The 20,248-nt window shown below is 34.6% G+C and overlaps 1 protein-coding gene across 2 annotated transcripts in view; it reads left to right on the top strand.

The window, feature by feature from the left end:
* PIK3C2G (phosphatidylinositol-4-phosphate 3-kinase catalytic subunit type 2 gamma) overlaps positions 1 to 20,248 on the top strand; it is a 326,439-nt gene that overhangs the window by 126,482 nt on the left and 179,709 nt on the right. For both annotated transcript variants that reach the window (XM_029955770.1, XM_029955769.1), the window contains 2 exons: positions 9,815 to 9,908; positions 12,960 to 13,054. In XM_029955770.1, the coding sequence (XP_029811630.1) occupies positions 9,815 to 9,908; positions 12,960 to 13,054 (189 nt within the window). The remainder of the gene's footprint in view (positions 1 to 9,814; positions 9,909 to 12,959; positions 13,055 to 20,248) is intronic.

Genomic DNA, 20,248 nt, shown 5'->3' with positions numbered 1-20,248 from the left:
ATAGCTTCAAGCATGTTTACAAATGGAGTTAGAGTGCATAAAGGGAAGATTTGAAAGTAGAAGGATGGGTGAAGTAGCAAAATGAGATGGTACCAACAGCCACTAACAAAAGTACAAATGGTCATTTTATCCAAGGAAAGGAAGGGAGTAACTTCTTTCCCTCAGGTGGGAGGCAAGGAAAAATAAGAGTACAATTATAGATAAGTATGAATGCAGAAGAGAAAAATGTGGAAGATTCAATACTGTCTCTATGAAGGGAGAGTCAATATTCTTCTGTTACTTAGAATGAGAAATGTGGTGTAGCATAAACCCAATATGTCTTGTATAAATATCTTGCCTTTGTGCACTTTGAGAGAGTTTCTGGAGTTGCTTCCAAATTTCCTGGTCGGGAGCAAAAGCTTTAAAATCATACATATCTAGTTCTATTGCTTATTACTTGAATGACCTTGGACAAATTTCCTTATCTATTAAGGCAAGGGTAAAAACATTATGTACCTTATATGATAAAGTACTTATGAGACCATTCAATAAAATTCTACCAATTATCTTTATCATTATTATCCTCTTCATCATAATTATATTAAGTGTTTAGAGTTTTCAGAGTCTTTCAGTACCAAACTGTAAATATCAAAATGTCCATGGGAATAATTTCATTTCAATTAATTAAGTTTTAGTAAGTTAGATTTACTTGTTAAAATGTATACGATAAAATAATTAGCATCTGTTTTAAAATTTTTTGACATTTATTTATTTTTTAAAAACAGAGAGACAGAGCATGAGCAGGGAAGAGGCAGAGAGAAAGGGAGACACAGAATCTGAAGCAGGCTCCAGGCTCTGCACTGTCAACACAGAGCCTGACACAGGGTTTGAACTCACAATCCGTGAGATTATGACCCAAGCTGAAGTCAGCTGCTTAACCAAATGAGTCACCCAGGCGCCCCAAGAACTAGCATCTTAATAATAAATATTTCCCAACTGAATGACATAGCTTACAAAGCACTTTCATATTACATGATTTGTTCTTCAAAATAACTTCTTTCATATTATTAGCAACATTTACAGTTTCCCCTAATTTATTGATCCCCATTTTACAGATGAAGGAATTGAACCCAAATGTGTCTGTTTATTTACTCAATGGATTATTTACTGATGACTTACTCACGTAAGGCACTTCACGTGGCCCTACGGCTAGCATAATGCACAGAAAAGAAATGTAATCCTGCCTTTGTGGAGCTGCCATCTGGTGGAGGTGGGGAGAAATAGGTCATGCCATAGTATAAAAGTAAAATGGCAGGCGTTCTAACAGCTCTGAATAAAAAGTACATGGTACTCTGAAAACATGTAACAAAGGAACCAAACCTTTTCTACAAAGTGGGAAAAGTCTTTCCTGGGGAAGTTACAAAGTTACATTACATTTGAACTCAGATCCAAAGGATGAATGAGAATGAATTAATGAAAGAGGAGAATAAGAGAAGACTTTTCTGGGAAGAGGGGATCCATGAAAGGGCCCTGGGGCAGGAACTTAATTTAGGAAACTGAGAGCCAGTGTACCTGGAGTCCAGGGAAGAAAAGTATGGTGTAAGATTAGCAGATCTGTTAAGATAGAGCTAGAACTGCTGTTCTACGGACATCTAAACAGGACCATGAAGGACAAATGGTTCTAAGTGAGGGAATATTTTGAACGGATTTGCCTCTTTTAAAGATCACTCTGGCTTCTGAGTGAAGTATAAATTTGGTGAGAGAAGCAAAAGTAAATGAGGCAATACAGTTAGGAAGCTATAGAAGTAGCCCAAGTGTCAGAGGATAGAAAGTCCGCCTTAAAATGGTGGTAGTGGTGAGGTAATAAAATGAACAGAATCAGAACATTTAAGAGTAAAAGTGACAAGATTGAATGGGGAAGGTCAGTGAAAAAGGAGGGTGTCAAAGATTACTTCTAGGTTTCTGTATAATGCAAATAAGTGGAAAATAGCCATATTTGCTAAGACAGAGCACTCTGGGTAACAAATAGATTATAGAATCACCCTGTCATTCAGATTGGGGTAGATTGGCTTTAAGATGTGCTTTGAGTTAATTCCCAATTTCTATATTCAAATCCATAGACTATCCATAAGGAAATATCTCTGTACAGTTCCTCATATCTATTTGGATCTAGGATTCATTCGTATTCCTACTGGGTCATGACTGGGCCAATATCCCCATCCAATCAGACAAAGTATACTGCTTCCTATTATGTGTCTCTATTGATCAATTTACAATGCAGTAAGTAAAATAAATATTTTCAGCTTGTCTTGTGGATTTTATATATATTTATATGATAATGTCTAGTCAGAAGATACACAAGTCTTGCTAGAAGTACTATAGGAAGCCTACTGGCCTAGTGTTCTGGGTATTTGGATTCTAGTTTCAGTACCACTAACAAATGGCCTTGAGCAAACAGCTCAAACCCTCTGACTTTTAGTTCCTTCATCTATATAATTAGGAGATGGAACCAGGTCTCCAAGTTTCCTTGAGTTCTATTATTCTGCAATCATGTGAAAATCCTTGAACAAACATGAATTATTCAGTGGGTACAGATTTACAATCATCTTAAAAAAATCCTTATTCCCCACTTTCCCTAGAAAAAAATTTCTTGTCACATCTGATCATTTTTTAGTACTAGAAAAATAGCAAATACATTGACATTTTCTTCCAAGCTGATGCTGATTGTGTCATCAGACTCAAAACCTACTGGAGAAACTATTCTGTACTTCTGATAGTTTTCTAATTCTAACCTGACATTGTGGCTTTTAACTGTGAATAGCCTCATGGCATTCTGCATGAATTCTTACTATGTATTCTGAAATCTGACATTTCTGTTACACTTACATTTGATCTCAGATTTCTTCGCTTTTCATTTTAGCCAAAGTTGCTTTTTTTTTTTTTAAGGTTGGCATTTGTTACATCACATTTGGCTTTTACCCATCACTTCAAAAATTCTTTGAGCAAGATACTGACCTTGTATCATTTTTCAAACTAGAAAAAGAAGAACAAAAGAGAAAAACAACAGTATGAGGAGAAAATGAGAAAGGAATAGAAAAGACAAAATAACAAGTCACATGGAAGAAGTTGGTATTTTTTGGTTCAAATTTCACTTCATGATGCCACTGGTCCTGTTGAAAGTTGTCAGGATCCTTGGTGATGTTCCTATAGCTCTCCGAGGAGGATTATAAATGATTGAGGGGAGAGAGGAGAAATGATGATTCCCAAATCTGAGTGTTGGTCACATGACTTCAAAGCCAATTTGTCATTCAGATAAAAAATAAGTTGATGTACTGCTGTCTTCAAAGCAGACCACAGGGGCTGACTCCTTGACTTACGGGCCCACAACAATAACACATGACAAAACTATGTTCTCAAAATTAGGTTTGCAGTCCCTGAGGTGCTTATAGGGGTATTGCAAGGTCAAGATTATTTCCATAATAATTCTAATATGTCACTTGCCGTTGTCACATGCATTCATTTGTGGGTGTAGAGTGTTTTTTGACATGTATTGCGATAGATATAATACAAAAACAGATAGGGGAATCTAGCTGTCTTCTAGTAAGCCAGACATTACAGATATTTACAAAAATCTACAACGGTAGCACTCTTCTCTCTAAATATTTTCTTTTTTAAAAAAACAGCTATTTTTCATAGGAATATATTGTTTATGTTAACATGTAAAGGGGTTATTGATATTTTTAATGAATTGAAAAATATTTCTTAAGTGATGGTTTTATTTCTAATATGGCAATTCTTGATAGATATAACTCACATAAATGAAAACTCTTCGGAGTCTTCCTAATTTTTAAGAGTGCTAAAAGGGTCTTGAGACCCCAAACAGGAGAACCTCTGTTGCACAGCAACCCTAAACACAGTTTCGACTTCCACCTTGAGCTAAAGAGTTACATACATACTTGATACTCTTCCTTTCCTACCCACATAAGGATTGCCATTCCAATTTAATCCTCTGCTTGACTATAATCTTTGTGTATACAGTGTTGGCAAAATACAGAGTTGATATTTCCCTAAATTTCCTTTGAAAATATTTACCTTAAAGTTGCTTTCATTTTACTTAATTTTTTCATCTTCGAGTTTTTTAACCACATCTTAGATTCCTTTTATTAACTTTTACAATTCTAGTCTTCAAGAAATATTTTTTCTTTTTGTCTAAGTGAACTCATTGGACAATGGACCATGTGCAATTTTTAAATACTTCCTTAACAATTATTGTACAGAGTTATGTTTATCTGAGCTGTGGTATTATGTCCCTGTTTTACAGGGGACAGAGACTCAAATATTAGCTCAATTTAGAGGAAACTAAACCCTGACTAGATAGAATCACTGCTAATGAAACTCATATAAAGCTGAATAGTAAGACAGTCTGATGCTTTGCTTTTGATCAAAATTGGTTTTGCTCCCCTATTCAGACATGCTTGGAAAGTAAATTAGGTAACCTAAAGTTACTTAAATGAACAATTAAAAAATAATGAATAGTCTTAAAGAAGTGATTACTTCACATGAATCCTTGTTACAACTAATTTTAAAAATTTATAATAAATGAAAATTCCTTTCACCTTTACATGATCTCCTCTCCAACAAGTAATAGAATTTTACTGACCTTGTATCTTTTTAATATCTCAAATCTGATAGATAGACATTTATTAAATTGTAAATGATCTATTTTCTGAATGAACATAAGGAAGTTTCTTACAAATTTAAGTAAACAGGACCTAGTTAATATCAGCCTGATGAATCTTCTGATGATACTTTTGTTTCTTCCCTGACTCAAGGTATCATTTCTGGGCCTCTAGTAATTAGTAGTCCCAAGGTTAGCAGAATCACTGGAGAGTGGCTCCTGCTTTATCATTGGCAGGAATTATGTGTATATTTCAAGAAAATCAGGTCATTGGGAAGTACAATAACGTGGCTTGTGGAAAATTCAAAATAAGTTGTCATTCTTCTGTCACATATGACATTTCAGTCTGTAAATTTCACAAGACAGTCAGGAAATATGGGTAACCCTCACTTCATTGAGGAATGTGTTACTGAGCATGAAATGCCAATAACTATATTCCATGAGGATGTTTAAACAATTTCAGACAACATCAGAGGGAAGAAATGCCAAGATTTGTGGAACATATTTGTCCATTGATCTTTGCCTGAGTTCTGGGCCCTAAAAAGGTATTAAGCATAAATTCTCTAGAGGCAGAGATGCTTATTTGGACCTATGATACTAAAAGAAAACTTTAAGTTTTATACTTGTTCTTTTACACAATGATGTTTATTCTTAAAGAGACATATATTTTGAGCTTTTTCTAGTACTGATAATGAACTTGTACCTATTCAAATATATTCATAATTTGTTGAAGGAGACTTACTTTTTAAAAATGATTATATTTTAGTAACCGATGAAACTTTCCTGCTGAAAATTTGAAAAACTTAAAATAATTAAGCTTAATAAAGAAAACTAAAGTTATCCATGAAATTTAGTACTAATATTCAGAGATTTGGTATTAACATTTTTGTTTTTCTCATCTTTTTTATCAAACCTATGGAGAAATGTGCACATTTTTATGTACATGCTGATATTATACTGCATACATTTTTCATAATATTTTAATATCATGAAATATTCTTTTAATATTTTTAGACTGCATATATTCTACCAGATGGTTATAACTTTAGTTAACTTTCTATTTTTATACATTTATTTCCAATTACATATATCCTTATATATACCTCTGATTATCTTTTTAGGATAAATTCTCAGAAGTAAGTAGTTAGATCAAGGAATAATAACATTAAAATTTTTTTAATATATGTTGCCAGCAATGTACTAAGGGGCGCATTTCCCAGGAGCTCCCCTAACACTGCCAGCATCTCTTTAATGTGGCCAACTCTTCCTAAAATAATCAAATGAAAGCCATATTTGGATATGCTTTACTGCTGTTCAGCCTTAGTCACATCTCAGGATGTCATGTGGTTAGTTTCTTAGCAATTTCTCCTCCAATTTCTTTCTAAACTAAATGCAACAGTAGTGAGTAAAAAGATCCATTCCTTTCCATTAATGTGTAAAAATGTTCTTTCCAGCATTTTTACATATCAATACAAATATATAATTTTTCCTTTGGAGTGTATAGATGTTACTAGTGTTTATTCTCCTATTCCTGAAAAACTCTGAAAAGAAAGTACATCCCTCTTCTTTATTACCTTCAGATTTGTTTTTTTTTTTTTTCTCACTCTTTTGACTGAGGCAAAAGAAATTTAAAAATCTCTGGAACTTGTATAAGAGGCATTTTTGAGTTAAATCTATTGCTACCAATGTAAATTATTTCAGAGAACAACTAGATAAATGGGCTCAATAGTCTGATTTCTCTCATTATTATCATCACAATCAATGCATTTTTATTAATGACCCAACATGTATGGAGTATGGTGCTAAATCCTAAGAATAAAAAAAAAAAGAGGATAGAACAATTCTTATCTTCAGCTGATTTATTCACTAGTTGAGAATGATGGCACATATATAAAAAAGATAAATTCTAATAAACACTTGCGTACATAATTGCCCAATGGAGTCAGCCAGTCAATGCCCTTAGAGTTCAGAGAACTGATTAGTAAACACTGGGTAGTCACCTTTAAGAGGATTTGACCACATTTTGAAGGAGAATTCAAACTTTAGGAAGAGAAGAGAAGCTGTTCCAAGTGGAGGTTACAGTGCTCACAAAGGTGAGAATGCACATGACATTTTCAGAGTAAAAATAACCAGTGAGTCAGCCAGAGCAGTTTATTCAGTATTACTGAAATCTCATGTTTGGCTAGCCTTGGCTATCTAGATAAGCAGTATGGGCCCAAGAGAATTCCATTAGAAATAGAAAATCATTTAATGTTTTATAAGAAGTGAATTTAGAAATAACTTGGGTGTCTCAGTCGGTTGAGCATCCGACTTTGGTTCAGGCCATGATCTGGAGGTTCATAAGTTCAAGCCCCACTTCAGGCTCAGGCTCATTGCTATCAGCCTGTCAGTGCAGAGCCCACTTTGGAGCCCCTGTCTCCCTCTTTCTGCCCCTCTCCCACTTGCAGTCTCCCCCAAATAAATAGATATTTTAAAAAAGAAATAATTTAGAGATATTTATCAGGTTATTACTATGAAAAATATTAGTATCACCATGAGATAATTATGGCCTAGACTAGCTGGTTCAGAAGAAACTAAAAATTTTCAGGCGTAATGCTAGAGCCATTAGGATAGAAAAGCCAACTGAACTTGGCAACTGATTAGATATAAAGATGAGACTAGTAGGAACGTATTATTCAACTGTGCTTGTATCAGGGATTTATAATGAATGAGCCTGCCCTCAACCAAGTACATAATATAGAACCCTACTGAGAAGAGTGTCATAAACTCTACAGGAGGCTACAAAGTAGCTGAAACAGCTTTCCAGGTAAATGAGCCCTTGAGTTTGACTTCAAAGATGAATTGAATTTTGTCAAATGGGAAAGGGGTGGAAATTCAATGAAGAGGGAAAAAGAGGAGGAAAATATGAGACAAAATTTTAGATCTACATGATTGGAGAAAGATAATAACACAAACCATAATAGAGAAGTCTAGCAGTAGAGATGTTTTAGTTGGAAATATAATTCTGTTTAGATATTCTTCAAAAAAAATATATAGAGCATGTTCACCAATCTAGTGGTACATATCCATGAGCCAAACAGACAAAAACTTTCTCCTTTCATGGAGTTTTCATTCTAGTATATGGAAATAAATACTCAATTAGAGGTATAGTATTCACCAAGTTTTCTTTCATTGTGATATTTGTTTCTAATATTTCTTCTGCTGTTTTCATTAGTATCAATAATATAAAATACGTGCAAAAGAAAGCATGTCTCAATAATAAATAACTGGTTTAAGTCATCACTTAGGCAGCAAAATGTTCCAAGTAACTCTTTCCTCTAAGACTTCAAACTGTCCTCAAACTGACCTTGATGTCTACAAGCTTCAGAAAAACAGCTTAGTAATTGAGAGTAATAAATTAGAATCAATCACATTTAGTTAGGAGAAAGTAGTCTAAGTGTGCTAAAACAGGCTGACCTTCTCCTAGCTTTGCATTTTTATTGCACTCTTTCTGCTCTTCACCTGCACTTGATGTTATGCTAGGATCTTCTGACCTTAGCAGTACTTCAGGAGATGTGTCTGGACTACAGTTCTTACTAGGTCCTACTGCTAGATCATTCAAAAGGAGAATATTATAAGAAAAGTATTTGCAGGTCAGAAATAAGGGTTTTGAGTGACTAATCTTGGAAATGAAATTTTTGTTGCAAGTTTGTTGCAGTTTGTTGCATTAAACTGCAAAAAGCTCAGTTTAACTTAATAAAAAACTATGTAAAACGTTACATTTATGCATTACATTTCAAACTGCTATCAAGGACGGCTGAGACATTTTAAGTGATACCAGTTTTTCTTGACACTGTAGCTGCATAGTATTCATTTCACCCTTCAGTAACCTAATATGCTGAAAAAAGACTGGACATTAAAGATATTTTTTAATTTTTTTTATTTATTATTGAGACAGAAACAGAGCATGGGGGGGGAGTGAAAGAGGGAGACACAGAATCTGAAGCAGGTTCCAGGCTCTGAGCTCTCAGCACAGAGCCTAATGTGGGACTTGGGGCTTGACCCGCCAACTGTGAGATCATGACCAGAGCTGAAGTCGGCCACCCAACGAACTGAGCCACCCAGGTGCCACTGGACATTAAAGACTTTAAAAGTTTCCTGATCTCTATAGTAGTGGGAGCCAATCTTCAGACTCTGTCCTGATTGGTAGAAAGCATTCAGTTTATTTCCATACAAAAATTTTTGGCTTTTGTTTATTTCTTTATTTATGTCCTTGTTTTTTCAGTCATTACTGTAAGTAGTTCCTTCAAGTTTTAAATTATGCATATTTATTTTTTCCAAAAATATATTTATTTAAAATTAATTGTTCCCACCAAACCCCAGTTATATCTAATCATGTCAAAGCAGTACATCAAAATCACGTCAAATCGGTATGGTGCCAAAAGTTATCTCCAGGCACTTCCCAGGAGCTTGGAGATAATTGATTCTAATTCTTCTGATGGAACCACATAATGGCAGTATGAGGAGCCCATCTGAGGATTAATTATTTCTGGAATAGATTTTCAAATACTAAATACTTTCATAAATTCAGTTCAGTAAGAAACATTTATTAAGTGTCTAATCTTATAACAGACATATGCAGCCCAAAAATGAATAAGGCACAGTTTACTCTCAAGAATGTCATATCCTAGTAATATTTAGTCTTATTAAGTTATTGTTATTTATTTATTGTAAGGTACTTTAGATTTCCGGTTTTTCATTATGATCTGGCCAAAACACATTCAATATATTAAAGCCCATTTTTAATTATGTAGCCATCAGGTTTCCAGCTGGTAATAATTTACTTTAAAAATGTATGGCAAAGATTTTCATACACTTTAGAAAAGATTTTAGTTATCCTACAATCCTTTATAGACAAGAAAGCTAGCAATTCTGACTTAAACTTAAGTTTCCAAGGAAATCTAGTTGAAAGGGCATTTTACTGCTGTTCACGTGTGAGGACAGAATGTGGAAAAATAATAATTTGGTGCTAATAATCATCTTAATTGATGGTAAGATTATTATTTATTTTAATATTATGAGCTTGGGGGCAGAATTCATTTTTTCTTCTCCCTGATATTTCTCATGGATTGTTCCATACCATTAATAGCTTAACAGATAATGTGTGCTTTGTATTAGTTTTCCAGATCAAGAAATTCGTACAGTGGCAGTTCAACAATTAGACAAACTCTTAAATGATCAACTACTGGAATATCTCCCACAGCTAGTTCAGGTAAGAACAGCAGAGTTGCCAAAGAATTCCAGGATTTTAACTAATTATTCTCTAAAAAGAGTTTCCAGGATATATGGGTGGCTCAGTCGGTTAAGTGCCCAACTTTGGCTCAGGTCATGGTCTCATGGTTCATGATTTCAAGCCCCACATCAGGCTCTGAGCTGTCAGAGCCTGTATCCTGCTTTGGATTCTGTGTCTCCATCTGTCTCTGCCCCTTTCCACTTATGCTCTGTCTCCCCCTCTCAAAAAAAAATTAACATAAAAAAAATGTTAAGTGTTTCCAATAAGACAACAATAGCCAGGAGCTAAACTGTAGCTCATATGTCAACATGGGTAACAGAAATTCTTTAGCCAAAATTGGTACTTACAGAAAAGGTATCTAAAAGCCAAAAAAGAATTTTTTTTAAAGAAAGAACTTCACTTATTAATTAGAACTGGGGAGAAGAAATAGAAATACTAGTGATGAAATCTTTTCATCTATGTAGAACAATTAAAAATTAATCAAATAAATGTTATGTGAAAAATAGTCTTTTACTAGGCAGCTCCTCATAATATATGTGTTTCCTGTCTTTCCTATAGGATGTTCTAACATTGATTATAAATCTATAAAAGGAGTTTTATAGGATAATACCCTAATTCTGCCAACAGATACTGCATTTTAGACATAACATTAAATATCACAATGTTGGAGTAATTTTAGAAAATAATATAAATTTATATAGAAATATGAGCAAAGACTGACATAGTCAGAATATTTTGAACTATAAACAACTTTACATCTTACAAATGACCATGTAATACCCAAACTACAAACAATATTTTGTTTTCCAAGTTGACTATGAAACGAATGGTCTTTATGGTTTTCATTTTTTGGTTTTGCTTTTGTAACTCAGATGTTTTCTCATCTGAGAGGTCAGGTTGTAATTACAAGCTGTTTTAAATGCCAAGTGCCTCAGCTTCTGCACATTTAGGACCGAGAGCTTTGAGAGTAACAGGGAAACCTCTATCAGTGCCTGGAATACCATATTGCTTTGAACATGGAATAGACACGTCTCTGAAGGGCTCCTAGAGAGAGAGCTGGTTTAGAAATAGTTGTACCATATGTAGTTACTTCTACCAATTCTTATAGTTGTGATTTTTCTATCCAGCTTCAGCTCAGGTCATTATCTCACAGTTCAGAGAGTTTGAGCCCCACATCTGGTTCCCTGCTGTCAGCCTGTCAATGCAAAACCCGCTTCCTGTCAGTGTAGAGCCAGCTTCCCATCCTCTGTCACCCTCTCTCTACTCCTCCCCCACTTGCATTCTTCCAAAAATAAATAAATATTTGAAAGAAATGAAGATTATAAGATGTTTTTAGGTGGAAAGAAATGACTGGAAAAATAAATCTAGGAAGAATTTTCAAAACATTTATTATAAAATTTGCCATTATACTCTCATGTTCTCTCCTGCCTTCAAAACTTTAAAAACATAAAAACTTTGACACATAAAAAATTCTACACCATTGATTATTTTCTTGAAGTCTGTTATTTTATGTATTATCTTGTTAGAATTATGCAGGATACATTAAAGCAATGAGACTGTAGGACCATAAGAAACACAGAACATATTGTTCATAGCTAGAAAGGAACTAAGACACAAACCCAGAGGTTACTGCAAACCACAGGTCAACACCATTTGGGTAGGTTCCAAGAACAGTTCATAATAATGCAGTGTGCACCAGAAATATTGCCTGCCTCCTAGATGGTGAGGTAGGATTTAGGAGGAAATTGTACCACAACACAGTGCTTCATACTTTAGAAGCAATGAAGCAATTTAAGAGCAACAAGTAGTTACTGCATCAAGAAGAAATAATGGGGAAATCTAAAAAGAAAAGCATGGAAGTAAATCCTAAGACACCTCACTTGCTCATGTGCTTATATATACTATTAGGGCATAAACACAACTTATGACCTAGTCAGCCCAGTATTAGTAAGTAAGTGAAAGAAAGCCGTAGCTGCAGTTTAAGACAACATACATTATGGTCTTTACACATTCAGACAGCATCTAGAGTTTATGCAAATTTGCTGAAATCATCTTTGGCACCCTTACACCTTAGGAACTTAATAAACCTTCTCATCCTTGAGTATGGTCAGCATATTGAGACATTTCTTCAGGTGTGTATGTGAATGCATGTTGTGCTCACTTTTATCTGCTGTCTGTAGTATAGTATATAATCTGGCTTAAATTCTGTGTCTGTGTGTGTCCGTGTGTGTGCAACTTAAATGGCTATTGACCAGCTAAAGATAGAAGCCTTGCCTCTTAAACAGGGATGGAAGTTTTTTTTATTAGAAGAGCCTAGTTTTCATTTTCACAACATATTCAGATTTCTAGAATGATGATGGAGCCCAGGTACTGTCTGCTGATAGTGAAGTCCCTGCCAGGTGAAGATCTGAATTAAGTCCATAGGACATTAGGGACTGCCATTGCTGTCCATATTTTCCACCAGGCTGGACATTCTGGAAAATCCTAAAGAGCTGTTCACAGTGGAGATGAAGCAAAGGATTGGGGGATGGGTAATTTAGGGTGGCAATGACCAGCTTTGAAACCTCTAAGTAAAGTGTCAAGGTCTGCAGGTTAATACTGCCATAAATATTGGCAGTTAAGTTAATTTCAGTTAAGGCTTTGAATATGCGTTAACGTCATTCCCCAAAGAGGAAAAATATGTATTGTTTAATAGTGCCATTTTTATATCTAGGACACTAATCATGACATTATTTAGTTTTGTGAGTCCTGGATTCGTCTCCTGGACATGGATGAACTCCATCAATCATTCATTATCCTGTGAGACTAAAGCATAAATACAAAAGAGACTAAACAAATCCAAATTGTGTGACCTGTGTATTTTATGTTATTATATACCAGCTAATAAGGTTATCAAATAGGATATTAACATTTTATCAAGATGTTTATGCTGTTTCCCCTTGTCTTTTCTTAAGTCTCTTAAGTCTCTTTGTAGTCAGCTATAATTTTGTTACCGAGAAGAGGAGTAAGTAATTATATTTCTTACTTCAGGCTGCCAAATTTGAATGGAACCTTGAAAGTTCTCTGGTACAACTCCTATTGCACCGTTCATTGCAAAGCATCCAGATTGCCCATCGTCTTTCCTGGTAAGATTAATGAAATATGATGGGATGCCTTTTTCTCTAAATGTCAGTTTCTCTCCAGGAGGCTTTGGAAGAGGTGAAAGATTTCTTACCTTGTAATTGATGTTAACCTCCACCTAAAACTCTGCGAAATTTGAGCATTTGTCAAGGTTATTTTTATTTATAAGTATAATTTAACCGTCATCGTCTTCAAAATCTTCCTTTTGTACAGTTGCTCTTGCTTAAATGCAATCAGAACTTTGAATCTGGATGATACGTTTCCTGTAGCTTTAAATCACCTGTGCTATTTGTGGTCATATCTATTCATTGAAGATTTCAGAATAAAGTCTAGTTATGAGATAGTGGGTATTTGGGAAGAATGTGTCCTTTAAAAGTAATTTTTGTATGATTCAGCAGTAAGTAGTGAAGGCTAATATATATTTGGTGTTGCAAATCCCTAGGGCACTCAACTTTTCTCCAAACATAAATTTTGAATATTGTTAGTTGAGAAATAAGACTTAAGCAATATCACAATTTCTTTCATTATCACCTATTCTCCATCCTATTGAATATGATGTTCATTGGAGGCCATACTTCCTACTTTTATTACTAAACTTGTGGACTCGCCTTCATAGCAAACACTTTAATTACAAATATCAATGATCTACAAATTAAATAGATCTATCTTTGGTCCCCACATATGTATGGCGAGCATCATTTACTAGCTTCAATTGCTAGTGAAGAACTTTAATTAGTAGAAAAAAAGTCTGGTTTTTTTCTGCTTTAAGGAATGTTACTCTTGTTGACATCACTTTTCCCATGAAAATAACTCAAGCATTTCATAGCAAAGTAGAGATACAAGAAATTATCAGCCACCAATGTTTATTTTGATGTTCATTTTCATTTTAAATACCTAATATAAAAAGCAGAGCACTTTCCTCTACTGTGTCAGTACAGTGAGGCCTCAGGCACATGACCAGCACTGAGCCGTTCACTGAATAGACTCTTTGATCAAGCTCTGAATGAAGTCTTATTCTCCTCAGTTTTTCCATCAGCTACTACCTAGCTAGGGGAAGTTAAGTGGATACATTTGGTGGTCTTCTGTCCTCATAGTAAAATTACAACTCAGTCAAACTCAGTGGTTATTTCCCTTATAACTTCACTTAATTTTTTTCACTTTTCACTTTTTTTAACACACTTTTATGAAAATGAAAGCATATTAAAAAGCAACATGACCTGATAATGATCTTGATTTAAATATGTGAACCAAAATATAGTAAGTATATGGAAATATAATTTTAAAAGCTATCTTAAAAATGGGATAAAATATTAAGGACTTCTCTACTAGAGTAATGATTGTTGTAATACATATGCCACTATAGTAGGGCCTTCATTTGCTAAAGTAGCATGAATATTAGAGTCATTTGAAAGGCAACAGCGAATGCAAACAAAGTTGTAAATCAATGTCATACTTCCAAGTTCACAATAAATTTAATTATGTTACTCCTTCCAAAGAATTAGGAGGAAGGTCTTTCTCTGTATAATTCTCACCCTAATGAAGAAAAGAAAGACAAACAACAAAGCTCATTTCACCTCTCACTGATTCAAAAAGAGAGTAAGATAGAAAGAATAGAAAAGACTATAAATTATAAAAAAAAAAAAAGTTTGTTCTTGAGTGCTTAATTTGTGAGAATATGGGAAGAGGAAAGTGAAAAAAAGGAGAGATTTTAAAGTCCCTGCATTCTTTTACACCTTAAATTTAAAAAGTATCAGGAAAAATATCCTAAGCATGAGATAATATTAATTGTTTTTAAAACATGTTCCTGGAACATGAAAAATAGCTTGCACCTAACATCAAGTTTAGGGAATATTTGTACATAGAGTGTTTGAATTAAAATTTTAAAGATGCAGCTGAGACCTTCCGTGATACACTGAAACAAATAAAAAAAGTAGAGATCCATACAACTTAATGATTTTTTTCACTTGGCTGAGCTGTCAGTTCTCAGAGTCAGCATGTTCAACACTGAACTCAACATCTTGCTCTGCTCGCCCAGGACTTGGATCTCCCCTGTTCCTCGTTAACATGTCCAGTTGTTTATCAAGCCCTGTGACTCCATATCTCCTCAATAGCTCTACCATCTGACCTAAGATAAGCATTCCTTTATTTAATGGTAAGAATTCAAAATGTGTTTGTTTGTTTTTTAAATTAGAGAATCAGTATGCCATAGGATCTGTCATAAGTTGTGCGGCAATACTGACATCTTTCGAACCTTAAGTCTGACTGAATAAGCTCCAAGAGAGAACCGGTTTGAATCAAAATCTGTGTGGTGGTATATACTTAGCACATGGCTCCCTTATAAATAGTTACTTAAGTCATATGTTACAAAAACCTGAAAGTGTTCCCTTCAAAGTGAAGGAAAACACTTCCCTTCAAAATGAGAGAAAGCCCAAGATGTAACCCCGATTTTCAAACTCTAAGTGCAGCAATTTTGTTTCTGTACAGTACTATTACTAATTTTTGCTAGTGTGGTACATGACGTTTGCAAAATATTCAATACATTATTTTTGAATGAATGAATGGGATTAAGTTGCCTGGGCCCAGCTGTGCACATGCAGACTTGTGACAGAAGGGGGCAGAAGAGGGCTGCTTGAGCAGTCAATCAGGCTTGATGCCAAACCAGAGCCGGCAAGGCTGGGGCAATTTCAGGAGATCTACCCAATCAGATACTAGCCGATGTATATCACTAGTAAGGTCAAGACTGGTTTGAAGGGAGACTGTGAGCAGAAGTCAGGAATTAGGGCCCAAAGAACAAGTTGTGGCAGCAGTGTCTGCTGGTCCTGAATGACTTAAGGCAATGGTATTTTTGGCACCATAAGGGGTTCCCAAGGTGGCAGTGGCATGGAGGGATACAATCCTATGCTCTTTAATATGCCACTCCTAAAATTGGGATGATGCAAAATCTGCCCACTCAGTCCTAAACTTTTCTCCTCTAGAATTTGGGGGCAATTTCTCAAATGAGGGACTACTCTAAATAAAGTAAAATCATGTGGAAATTTTGCATCATGTGATTTGAAGTCACACAGGTCCCTCTCACCTCTTCTAAATATGTCACACTTGATGCCTGAAATTCTATCATTAGTGTATCACACCTTTAGGTTAAGTATTGTTCCCTCCCAGAAGTTTTCTTCTAATGTGGAACTATATAGATATTCAGAGCATAGGGCTTATGATGAATTAGATTAGCAGTTGTTCATTTATGTGACAAACATTGAGATACCAGACACCGTGAACTATTAAGGATAAAACAGCGCAGTCCTTGCCTAGACAAGCCCACAGGCTAACAACACAATAGCTAGCATCCAGGCAGCAGGGAAGAGCCCAGAGGCTATGTGGTGGGAAGAAAAGTTGAAGGGGAGAACTGACAACAAATCTGTCCACCTCACAGTGATCTATTCAAAATATAACCACAAGGTAGAAAGACAAGACTGGTCATCAAGTGAATAGGAAAGCCTAAGCATGCATGACCATTCTGTCAGAGTTAAATATGGATACAGGCATACAAACATACACACAAAGGAGGTAAATGCGCTCTACTTTGGTATCTGAAATGCTCCCTGAAGAAAGAGTAAAGAGCTGTACTTTACGGAGTTATCACAGTGTAATAGAGCAAGCATGATACAGAATCAATAGAGGGTTTTAAAGCCTCAGTCCTTCACCTTCTAGAAATATTACATTATTGCTAACTCACCTTTTACCTTTACAATGTAGTGAATAATAAATTGTAGCTTTACTTTTTTATAAGGGAAAGTTATGGCTTGCTGTCATTTAATATTGATCTCTTATAATCATCTTTCACATATTGTTCTCAGAAAAGTATACACAGGATAAAATCTCAGCAATAAAGCAATTTGCTAAGCTAACAATAGCTATTCTTTACGTCAACCAACCTGAAAAAAGTGATGGATATTTTTAAGAAAGTTTACATTTTATGTTATAATCTGTAAAATCCATTAGTATAATTTTCTAGTTAAGGGACAATATAGGAACACCTATTTTTTCTGTTTCATTTCTATTTCATGTGATAAAATTTTATATAGTTCTTTAAATAAAAATATTTTAAACAGAATACAATTTTAAATTAATTCTCTTATATCATTTGTGTTATTTTTATTAAATACATATGAAAATAGAATTTTAGAATTTTATACAAAGTCTTACCTCAAATCAATGCAAAAGCCAGGAATAAAATTCAACTTTGAATGTATCCCTATTTTAGATTATTTCCCCCTCAATTTCTTCTATTTTTTTTTCTTTAAAAAGTAAAGAGCTATAAAAATGAATATTATGTGCATACATACCGACCACAAATGTTGTAACTTAGACCAGATCTGACCTTTGGGAACTGAACTTTCTAATACACTCTCCACCAATTTTTCAATAGAATAGCCACTGCCATTGTATCACTGCTTCCTTACATAGTACTCTGGTGTCCCTATAATAATATCAGTCTTCCTCTGTCAATGTTTGTGCTGAAGATTTGGGGGAAGGCCTTGAAAAACAGCATTATACTGCTTAATTTTCATTGTTCCCAATCAGACTATAGCCTTACTTTAGCCAACAAAATATATGGTCAGCAAAAAGGCATTCTGTTTAATAATCATCTTTGTCTTTTAATAATATTTGATTTGGCTTCCAAAATAAATAGGCTAATATATATTCTTAGAATTATAGGATTTTGGAGTCTAATGGAAACTTAGGAATCAACTGCTATGGCACTTCTTTTTTACCCAGAAAAGGATTTCAATAAGTTAAGTGATTCATTCAATTACAATCATCTAGCTAGCTGAAGAATTGAGATTAAAAGATATACTTTTTAATGACATCTAATGCCCAATTCAGGTCTCTTGACAATTCACTATCTACTTCCAAAGAAAGTACAACTCAAAGAATTCATAAAATGTTTGTCTGTCTTTCTATCAATAATCAGGAAGTCATTCAAGTACTAACGTAGGGCTTTTCCTTAACTTGAAAGCAAAACTGAAGAGAAAACAGTATCACAAATTGAGATCTTTATATCTAATACTCAAAGTTTTTGCCATTAGGTGTTGGCATGACCCACAAGTGCTATCAGTTAGTAAGTGTGTGCAATAAGCTTCAAAAACACTGTATAGTTGAAGGAGTTTTAAAGGAAACAGTAAGTTTTTCCCAGAATTTTTCTTATGTGGTTTCTGGTTCATACCTAAAACACTAAATTTGTTCTCTTACTTTTACTATGAAACCATGAGTGATAAGAAAACAATTCTTGAGTAATTTTCTTAGACTCAATTTCTACTTATCATTTAATACATACTGTATAAAAGCAGGACTTTATATTATATAAAACCAAGATTCAGTTTTCTCAAAAACACTATTTACTTAAGCAACCAGCAATATGCTAATGAAATTCAAGTCATCCCCTTTCATCAAGTTAAATGAGCTAGAAAATAAACTCCCATGCTCCAGTCCAGAACTTGGCAATAATAAAATGTAAGCAAAATTTATCATTAGTTTACCTCTAAGTAAAAATACCCAGTAAGCAACTAGATATAGAAACCTAAAGAGCGAGAGAAAGATCTGGACTGGTAACAGAATGGGAATGTATCAGCACATTGATAGTACTTGCTAGGCTTCCATCTTACGGTTCAGTCATCCCCCAAATTTTGAGTTCTCACTCGATTCCCTGTACATCTATCCAGGGTTTAAATGAGTGAGAGAGAGAGAGAGAGAGAGAGAGAGAGAGAGAGAGAGAGAGAGAGAAAGAGAGAGAAAGAGAGAGAAAGAGAGAGAGAGAGAGAGAGAGAAAACCAGAGAATTGTATCAAAAGTATTTTTAGGTGCCAGGTCACTTCTGCCTATATTTCATAGCTCAAAAGTCAGTAAGGCCCCACCTACATGCAATGGAACATAAGAAAGTGGACCACGTATATATCTATGTACAGAAGCAAAATGCTGTTTGATCTGGTAGACTCAGTGCATTGTCTGCATTGGTGGTGAAACAATGTGGATGACTCAAGAAATTTGGTCATCAAGTTGCTGAGAAAGAGGACATGAAAGGAAAACTAGTATACACCCTTACATGTATTAATTGCCTTTTTTTTTCAAAAACTAAGATTAATCTCAACAGACCAAAAAAGACTATTGCCTAACTACTTCATTAAGAATCATCATTTTGGCAGACATCCTCTAAAAATGTCTTTTGTCCAATAATTCTGTATTTCCAAGTGATTTTACATATGGATATATTTTAAACCATTTTACTTAGACAGCTCATTATTAAGTTATTTATGTAGCTATGGTGGGTAACTGGTATCTCAGCCCAAGAGGTCCAAAACTGAATTAAATATCCCTACCCTCTCTTTCTTTTTCAGTCCTTGCCCACAGTATGTCCAAACCTCCTTTTTATATTCAGTATCCTGGTTAACAGCCACTATAAGATATCCTATACAGAAAATCTGAGAGGCATTATTCTTATCCAATCCCCTTCCTCATTCAATCAGTCCTTAAGATCTACTGTTTCTCATAACTATTTCTTAAATTTGTCCTTTTTCTATTTCTATGGCTAGCACCTTAGCTCAGGCTGCCACTACTTGGACTATTGCAACAGACTTCTAATTGTGTTTGTTTGTTTGTTTGTTTGTTTTCTATTCTTATCTATCTCCAGCCCACCCATCCTTCAATGGCTCTTGGTATAATCTTCATGTAATACAACGTAATCCCTAACTCAAAAAGTAGGCTATACTTTAGCCTATATTCAAGCTATACTTCATACCCTGTGTGCTCCAGGGTAATACACAGATGTCTGGCATAATTCTGTAATTCCAATCTGCCTATGGTTTTCTACATCCAAACATAGCCTTTTCTATTCTCAAGTAGTTACTCAAATTTTCAGAGATCTTTCAGGCCGTGATGTCTCAGCCCTTGTACACACTGCTGATACATTTCTTAGCATATTACATATTTTGCAACTTCACCATTTACCTTTTCTTTAAGATACTTTAGGCTGCAAGTAACAGAAAATGCTGATTTAACTGGCTTTACAATATGAAAAATTAATTATCACATATAACAAGAAGTTCATCAGTTGAATGGTTCCAGAGCTTTTTATTACAGAAGCTAACTAATGTTATCATAAATCCAGTGTTCTCTTTCTAGATTGTGAGGCCCTACCTGAATCATCCA

The sequence above is a fragment of the Suricata suricatta genome, chromosome 10, assembly GCF_006229205.1.
Source record: "Suricata suricatta isolate VVHF042 chromosome 10, meerkat_22Aug2017_6uvM2_HiC, whole genome shotgun sequence".
NCBI classification, from domain to species: domain Eukaryota; kingdom Metazoa; phylum Chordata; class Mammalia; order Carnivora; family Herpestidae; genus Suricata; species Suricata suricatta.
The sequence above is the reverse complement of the archived record's forward strand: the minus strand, read 5'-3'. Positions and strand labels throughout refer to the sequence as shown.